This window comes from Octodon degus, unplaced genomic scaffold (assembly GCF_000260255.1).
Source record: "Octodon degus isolate 3935 unplaced genomic scaffold, OctDeg1.0 scaffold00178, whole genome shotgun sequence".
NCBI classification, from domain to species: Eukaryota; Metazoa; Chordata; class Mammalia; order Rodentia; family Octodontidae; genus Octodon; species Octodon degus.
The window spans coordinates 3,837,024-3,846,174 of record NW_004524754.1 but is presented as its reverse complement, the minus strand read 5'-3'; the positions used below and the strand labels follow the sequence as shown (position 1 = coordinate 3,846,174).

General features: G+C 44.4%; 1 protein-coding gene across 2 annotated transcripts in view; it reads right to left on the bottom strand.

Annotated features, from left to right (window-relative positions):
* Cracr2a (calcium release activated channel regulator 2A) overlaps positions 1-9,151 on the bottom strand; it is a 150,815-nt gene that overhangs the window by 17,750 nt on the left and 123,914 nt on the right. For both annotated transcript variants that reach the window (XM_004643596.2, XM_023703747.1), the window contains 3 exons: positions 8,990-9,122; positions 6,541-6,622; positions 6,354-6,468 (listed from right to left, as the gene is read on the bottom strand). In XM_004643596.2, coding sequence (XP_004643653.1) covers positions 6,354-6,468; positions 6,541-6,622; positions 8,990-9,122 — 330 coding nt within the window. The remainder of the gene's footprint in view (positions 1-6,353; positions 6,469-6,540; positions 6,623-8,989; positions 9,123-9,151) is intronic.

Genomic DNA, 9,151 nt, shown 5'->3' with positions numbered 1-9,151 from the left:
CCACCAAGTCCATTTGTTTCAAACTCTGGTTCAGTTTTGTTATTTCTTTGCTAAGTTTTGGTCTGATTGACCTATCTTTTGGAGATAAGGGGGTATTAAGGTCTCCTGCTAAGACTGTGGTATTGGATATGAGATTTTTCATGTCCATTAAGGTTTGCTTTATACAGTTGGGTGTTCCCGTGTTTGGTGTATACATATTTATGAGTGTTACCTCTTCCTCTTGAATATTTCCCCTAACACGTATATAGTGGCCTTCTTTATTTCACTTGATCATTGTTGGTTTGAAATTGAGACTGTCTGAGAATAGGATTGCTACCCCTGCTTTTTTCTGAGTGGCTTGGGCATGCAGCATTGTGTTCCATCCTTTAACTTTCAGCTTATGAATGTCTTTATGAGTGAAATGTGTTTCATGTATACAGCATCTTGTTGGATTTTTTTCCTAATCCACTGTGCCAGCCTATTTCTCTTAATTGGTGAATTGAGTCCATTTGCATTGATGGTTAGAATTGAGATGTATTGACTTACAGTTGACATGTTATTTACCTGTTGTCATTCACTCCTTTTTCTCCTGTGTTTAACTGCTTCCCTTATTTAGTTGGTAGCTTCTGATCTCATTCGTGGAGTTCTGATCATTTTGGTCCTTCTCTAGAACATCTTTCAGGAGCCTGTGTAGGGTTGGCTTTATCATCACGAAATTCTTTAGCTTTTCTTTGTCATGAAAGTATTTTACTTCTCCATCAAACTTGAAAGAGAGTTTTGCAGGGTATAATATTCTGGGCTGGAATTTGTTTTCATAGAGGACTTGAAGTACTCTGCTCCATGCTCTTCTTGCCTTCATGGTTTTCTGAAGAGAAGTCAGCCGTAATTCTGATGGGTTTTCCTTTGAATGTGATCTGCTTCTTTTCTCTAGCGGCTTTTAGTATATTATTCTTATGCTGGATTTCTGGGATCTTGACTATTATAGTCTATGTGTGTTTTTCATTGGGTTGAGGTTACTTGGCATTCTGTATGCTTCAGTTACCTGAATGTCAAGATTGTTTCCTCATATTTGGGAAGTTTTCTGCTATTACTTCTGCACATATTTTTTAAAATGTCATTTGTATTGACTCCTTCTTTCTCACTGGTGCCTATTAGTCTGACATTGTTCATCTTTGCATCATCTTGCAGGTGATGGATTATTCTTTCCTGCATCCTAGTTGTTTTTAAGAGATCCTTTCTTACCTTTTCACTAGCTGCACCAGCATCTTCAAGATCTGAAACTCTGTCTTCACCTTCACTTAAACAGTTTTGCAAGCTTGTGATAGAGATTTTAATTTCCTCTATATCTCTTTGACTCTGCTTCATGCGATCTATTTCTTTCCTGCATTGCTCATTCAAGGAATCCATCATTTTTCTAATCGCCCCTAATTTTTTTAATCAATGTCTTTTTTAGAAGGAGTTATAAATTCTTTTACTGCAGTGTTTTTTTCGGATTGGGTTTCCTCCCTATGTTTCTGTAGTTGCTTCTTTACTTCAGATGCTATGAGTTCTGAGAATTCTTTTTTTATTTCAGAAAAGAATTGTGGGGGCTGGTGAAATGGCTCAGTGGTCTAAAGCACCTACTTAGAACAAGCTTAGCAAAGCACAGGGACCACGGTTCAATCCCCCAGCACCACATGCCAGCCAGCCCCGCCCCCTCGTGGGCTGAGCTGCACCCCCCCACATAAATAAATAAAATTTTTTAAAAAAAGAATTGTGCTCTGAATTCCTCTATAACTTTCTGCTTTTGCTTATTTACTATCGACACTATTAATTCATGCATTTAAGCTGAACTAGTGTCTTCTGCACTTGTTCTGGGTGGGCACTGGCTTTCCTCCATATGTTTCTGCATTTGATTCTTTACTGCAGATGTTATTAATTCAGGGACTTCTTTTTTTATTTCCAATCTGAGGTCCTCTATACCTTTCTGCAGCTGTTTCTTTATTTCAGAAACCATTGATTCAATGCTTTTGGCTGTGTGATTCCCAATTTGTTCTGTGTTAGTGTCCTCTGCACTTGTTATGGGTGGGTTTGGGCTCTGAGATTGCATTTTGTTCCTTCTCATCATTTTGTGTAGCACTGTCTTCTGACCTTTGTTGTAGATCTTTGTTGCAGTTATAGCTTTAGCACGTTCTGAAGTTCAGGTTCAGATCTACAAAGTTTGGATTTATCCAGCCGTGCCTGGCTTGGGTCTGGCTGCTGTGCTCAGCTCCTTCCTACTGTTGCCCTTAGGGATGAACCTGTTGCACCCCTCTGGCAAGATTTTCTGCTCCTGGACTAGCTGAGTGGTTCTATCCTCTACACTCTTTGCAGTGATTGCAGCTGCAGGGTTTCACCCCAGGCCTGTATGCCAGGCCTGACCTGAGCCTGGAGGGGACAAGGTGGAGTAGAGGGGAGAGGCAGCTCTCCCACACACTCACCGGGCCTGGGCTAGGACTGAGTCTGGAGTTCCCGGAATGCTGCAGAAATTCCTACTCAGCGGGCGGGGTGGGGAAGGTAGCGGGAAGCTCTCCCGCACACTCACTGGGCCTAGGCTAGGACCAGGTCGATTTCTTCATTTTAGATGAAACCAACGTGCTTAATTCTACTAGACTGGTGATTTTCACAAGGAAACCCTTTTGCCTTGTAACACTGTACGTGCACCCTTATTTTTATGCACAACAAAAAGCCAAGGAGATTTGATGATAAAAAGGGATGAGTGCCCATAGCTAAGGTCACTAGACTTTCTCTTCCCTGTCCTACTTTTGGAGATATATATCATCATCCAAAGCCCCAGAGATAAAAGCATGAAAACTTTGGACTATGGAATCCCTAATGCTCCTCCTAATACTGCCAATAAGAAGGAAGACAAGAAAAACCAGGAGAATGAGAAGGAAGGAATATCAGAGTAGGAAAGGCAAAAGAAATCATGGCATAAACTCCACACTGTAAACAGGAATTGCTACATTTGAGGTTTTTATCAGTAAATGGATGCGCCGAGAGACTATATCCTTAAGTGAAATAAATCAGACCTGCATGTGCCAACATTGTATTGCCTCTTTAGTGTGAGACCCTGAATGAAACAATAAAATATGAAAGGTACAGTAGATCCTGGACATAGGAATGAACCTCTTGAAAGGAAGGAATTACTGAGTTGAAAAAGACAGGAGAGGGAGTGGGAGAAAGATATCTATGTATTAAGCAGGATGGTTTGGACAACTGTACTATGTATTTCTGCTGGTCTATGGAAAGGAGCAGTTAATGCTTAATTTGTTTTGTCTCCTTTTTCAACTGTTGTCTTTTTTCTTTTACTTTCATATATATTTCTTTCTTCTTCCAATTTTGCATACATATATCTGGTAATATAAACAACTAGTTGGAAGACAGTATTATGCATTACAACAAATACTGTGAAATTCATATTATATTAAGTGAAATTCTGCATCACTTGTAATCTTTTGTTTTAATACTATTTTGTACTTTTTTAAAAAAATTAAAAAGGAGGAAAAGGAACACTGTGGGACTGTCCTGCTTCAAGGTTGTGTATGGTGAGATTTTTGGATTTATGTGCAAACATGAGAAGTATATAATTCTTTATGCCTCTTTTTAAAATATATTCTAATTTTTAAATGTTTTTTATCATATTATGTAGGGACTTAAAGTTCAATATATCAATACTTGATGAAAAATACCTGTTCCTTATTATGCCTAAGATGTTTGATATGCAGACAGATAGTGAAGTTAAGCTTAATAGCCTAAGTTCTTTGATAATAACAATAAGCTTGTCTTCTGGATGGTTAACAACCTAAGTTTGCAGACCAAAATTAGAAGAAAAGGAGGGCTGCAAGGAAAGCCAACATTTTGGCCCTAACCTTCTAAGGTCAATTAAGACTCAGGACATATGAGAACTTGTACTGTAACGTCATGTAACTCGGTAGTGTCCCAAATTTTCTGATCAAGGAGATTATGGGGCCAAAGAGGAAAGTGATTGATGATGTAGAGTGTGCCTAAGAGAGTCACATGGAGAGAAAACATTCTCTCAGGCTTTCACAGAGAGCACATTGGCCAAGCAATGGCCGTGACTCATCCACATGCCTGACACTGACAAAGGTTTTACAATCTGAGGTACAGGATCTCAGGATAAATCCTGAGGGGATTTCACTGATCTTATCAGACCCAAAAGCTACAACTCTTGTTTCATAGGTCCTGCTTTACCTTGGTCTTAACCATCCAGTAGAAAAGTATGAAGACGAAATATAGGAAGTAAAGCCATGCTGTTATGTTGAGCTGTGGGGGACAGGTCAATAATTTCTGACATTGCCAGTTAAACAGAAGACCCAATGCTATTATGGGCTACTGGACTCTTTTAGAATATTTTGCTGAGTTTACACACCTATAATATTCAATAACGGAACTTAGAAAAAATGGGGTATACTGATGAATGTCCATTTTGTATCTGTGTATTCAAAGTGGTTAGGATAGATATATAGTTACATTCTGTTAATGAATAGAATGATTTGTTCTAATGGTGTTTGTAAATAGGATCACAAGTTCGCATCTTGTACAGCAATTAACCACTAAGAAGAATGTATGCAATGTGTTAATTATTGTAACTGTCCTACCAATTTGATTTGAAACTGTCTCATTGCTATTTGTTTCTCAATAAAATTATGAAAAAAAATTAAAAAGGAATTACTGCTTTTATCCATACTATTTGCTACTCTTATTAGTTTGATGCATAGATAATCCACTGTATTTCAAAACATATAGTTTTACATTTGTTAGGGTCTGAGAAATGGTTCACATTAAGTAAGTTTTTGAGTAACCCTTAAATCTGGCTTCCATTCTGTCCCTCGTTTTTCTTGGTAATAAGGATGCAGAATAATAGCAGAGAGTGGTCCTGCTGGTCATAGTGTCACAAAACTAGATTTGGGTGGGAGGAATCACAGGACTCAAGGCCCAAGAGATGAAGAGATCAGCAGCTTCGGCGAGCATTCACTCACTCATTGGGACCAGCTGAGCACCAGCAGGCACAGCCCCTGACAAGCATCTGGGTTACAGTGATGTAAAAGTGACTTCAGCTCTCAGGCGAGGGACATAGGTGGGTAAGCATGCAAGCTACAACAGAGCCATAAGCAGACAGCAGGGCTATGGCAAAGATTGATGATAAGCCTTACAGGGCAGAAGCGAGGCTCCTTTGTCTGCTATATAATTCCCAGACCCTAAAGCAGGGCCTGGCTGTGTTCTGAGCAAATACTGAATGAATGACGGATCCTGCTGGTAGAAGGCAATAGGAAGTCCTACTCGACTACTTTGTAGAAGAAGCAATGCTGGACTTATTTACACAGCCTTTGGCTTTACAAAGCCTGCTTAGGATGGTAGAGGAACAATGTGTTGGGCAAAGGCAGTTTGCAGAAAAAGCAACATGCAGCAAGCATGAACCAAGAAGGCACTTAGTCCTGATTCAAAGAATTTTGCAGCTACTCAATGCCCTATGTGGGCCTCTGGATTTGGGAGGCGCCCTGAAGCTCATCTTTATAGCTTGACCTCCCCAGGAAGGTAGATGAGGGTTGTGAAAGGGCCTCAAGCACTGCACAGAGAAGCTGCTGTGCAGGGCACAGCGGGGAACACTGGTGCCTGCAAGATGCAGCACTGAGCAAGCAGTGAGGAAGAATTCAGATATGCCTCAATTTGAACATTGCTGTCTTAGCAGGGGCACCTTGTGGGCCCCCTATTCTGTGCCTCTACTCATGTCTTGGCCCCTCACTCACAGCAATTGTGATGACACATCATGGGTGGTGTTAGTCTGCTGCCTGCGGCTATCACCGAATACCACAGTCTGACTAGTTTATAAAGTCCATCTGGCACACTGCTCTGGCTGGGGAGTTCAAGCTCAGACACTTTCACCTGGTAAGGTTCTCTTCACTGTGGTGAAGACTCTGCAGAGTCCCACGGTGGCACAAGGCATCACATGATGAGAAAAAAAACCCAGGCTCAGGTTTCTGCTCCTCCTCTCAGAAAGCTGCAGCCCCTCTGGATTAGGCTGCAGCCCTTACCGTCCTTTCACCACCTCTCAAATGCTATAGTCGGGTTAAGTTCCACCCTCTTCACACCTCACAGTGAGAGTCACATCTCAGCATGAGTCTTGGCCTGGGCCTTCAAACCACAGCACAGGTGACCTCTGTGCTCCTCTGTGAGGGCTGCATCTGCTCCCAAGCCCCAGTAACCTAACGTGGTACCCGGCTTTCACATGCACATATAAACAAACACTTGCTTCTGTTTGGTCCTGGGAAGGTGATAGCCAGAGGGAGGGGAAGGGGCAGAGGACACGCAGCCTCCAGAAGGGGCTGGCTCACCTCTATGCTGCTGAGCCACTGCCGGACTGACAGGAATGACTCCTTTGCCGTGAGGTCATACACGATGATGACGCCATCAACCTTTCGGAAGAACTGCTGGGTGATGCAGCGGTACCTGCCCGGGGAGGCAACCATCAGGCTCATGCATCCCTGCTTCCCAGCCCAGACTTCAGGGTCCGCTCCTCACCTCTCCTGTCCAGCAGTGTCCCACAGCTGCAGGGCCACCTGAGAGCCATCCACATTCACCGTCTTCACTCGGTAATCAATACCTGGAAGGGGGACCAGGCTTGTCAATGGGGCTCCTTGGCCTGGAGACAGCTTCACTTCTAAACCAGGAAGTGAAGCCTCCATGTCTGGAATCATGCCAGGCCCAGGGGAAAGCTGTCCTCACACCTCCCAGGAGACACTGTGAGGAGATACATGAGAACTGGTCCTGAGTTCTGCTTCTGTCTCCCACTGACTTCCTATGGACCAGGAGGAGGAGGACTCTACCTACTCAGGTAGAGCACTTGTAGTTGAATCAATAAGACAAGAGTTCTGGCCACTGAGTTCTTCCAGAGCTGTGGGAGACCAGAGACTCTGTGATGAAAGTGAACCTGGAAGAAGAATCCAGTCCCCGCTCCTGGATGTGCCACATTCCTGCCCTGGAGAGGCAGGACACCAGAGCCCTGTGCACTGTTAGGGGTCTGGGACTCAGCAGGGAATGCACTTTCCTTTGGGGAGAATTCTGCGTGACAGTTCATGGCTGCCACTACCAAGGCAAGGCAAGCTGTGTGGTAAAGAAACTAACCTAAGTGGCTGCCCCAGCAGGATGGATGTGATCAGTGGTGTTACAGATATAGAACTTTTACCTCTTCTCATTCCTAAACTGTGGGTCTTCCATAATTGACTCCCTGGGAAGTGCAATTAGTCTGTTTTCCTGTTTTTCAGAGCTTTCCATTTCAGGGCCACATGCAGGAAGAGTACAAGGACCTGATCTCACCAGCAGGAGAGGCCTACTGTTCATCAGTACGCCTCTAAGGGTCCATACACACCCATCCCTGGCTTCCCACAAACCAGGCCGATATCAGACTGGCAGGGCCTACAAAACAAGCCTACCCACCTTGCCGAGGTTCAAGTCAAGGCTCTGCCCCCTTCCTATCGGGCCCTGGTGCTCTGCCATGCATGAGGCAGCTCTTAGTCTATTGTTGGAGTGGGAATGGGAAAGGACCTGGAAGATGCAGTACAGGAAAAAGGAAGTGCAGGGGAAGGCCCAGTGGTAAGCATGGGCACAGACCTAAGAGTAGGACAGATGTGGAAAGAGATAGATCAAAGCAGGAGAAAGAAAAGGAAGTCTCCCTAAATGGAGTTCTGCAGCATCAGAAGGCTGTTCACCTCCTCAGACAGCCTGAAATAGAAGCTGGCCTGGCCCAACATGAGGTTTGGAAGTTGTCATGGGTACCCATATCAAAGCCTTCATTTGAGAAGTTAGGAAAATTGAAGCCCAAAGAGGGATCATGTCACCTTGAGGCCACATAGCCAATCAGTGGCAGAGGCAAGAGGAGGACCCAGGACTTCTGGTGTGCCTGGGACCTCAGCAACCTTTCCTGCCTGCACCAATCTCTGCCCATCTCTTAAGGCAAAAGAGGGTTCCTGCCACTCACTGAGCACCAAGTGGAAGCAACTTGGTATTAACAGGGACACTTTGGAAGAGGACAGAAGGTGTGCTTAGGGGGCAGGAACATAGGCCAGCCTCTGAGCCTCTCTTGGCCTTAGTCTCCTACCTGTTGAGCTGATGCTCCTGTTCCCCCACTGTGGTTCTGAACACACAAGGGAATGATGACTATAAAAGCCATGGTCAGCACCCAGATCACCTGAGTGTATTAACTGCAGGGGCTCTATCAGCTTGGTTAAACAGCACACAGTAGTCACTCAATACATTTATTTTCTGTTGAGTGATTCTGCTTGGTAGAAGTTAAAAGTCAATATGCCCTTGGGTGTTGCCACATATTCCAAAGCACTGTGCAACTGTGGTGAAGCAATTAAAAGCCTTTATTTAAACAAAATATTATTCAAGCATGGCAACACATTTAACCATGACCATCCATTCATAACTGACCCTAATGAGCTTCTGCAATTAATTCCAGCTGTCAGCCAGCAGGCCTGGGACAAAGGACAGGTGGAATTTGGTGGATAGAAAAGCTGTCCAGAGTGCTGTGCCCCATCAGCGTGTACACACACACACACACACACACACACACACACACACACGACCATATGCACAAGAAGGGGCAAAGTAAAGAAGTAGCAGGCCTACTGCAAGCAGGATATAGCGTTGGAGGAGTCCTGGTCAATCCTGGGGGAGCATGAAGAATCAGGGTCCTGTGAGAGAGGCAAAGGAGAGGCACAAGGCAGAACAGCTCCTGGGGGCAGGGGCTAGAAGAATCCCAAATCCAATCTTCTAATTTCAATTCTATAAATCTAGGGGTGGATTTAAGGATTCTGGGTCCCATCCCACTGAATGAGCTTAGCAGCTGGAGGTGTGAGGCATGGGCTTCACCCAGCCTACTGCTAAGGACAGCAGACACCAGTTTCCCTACCAGCCAGTGCCACAGCTCCTTCCAAGGGCTTCAAGTCCCTTCTTGGGAAGGACTCACCCACAGTGGCTGCAATGCCTGGGGAGAAGTGGTCCTCACAGAGCCTCCTCAGGAGGGACGTCTTCCCCACAGCAGAGTTGCCCACAAACACAATCTTGAAGAGTCGGTCTGGAGTGGATGGTGAACTTTCCTCCTGTGGATCACAGACAATTGGTCAGGACA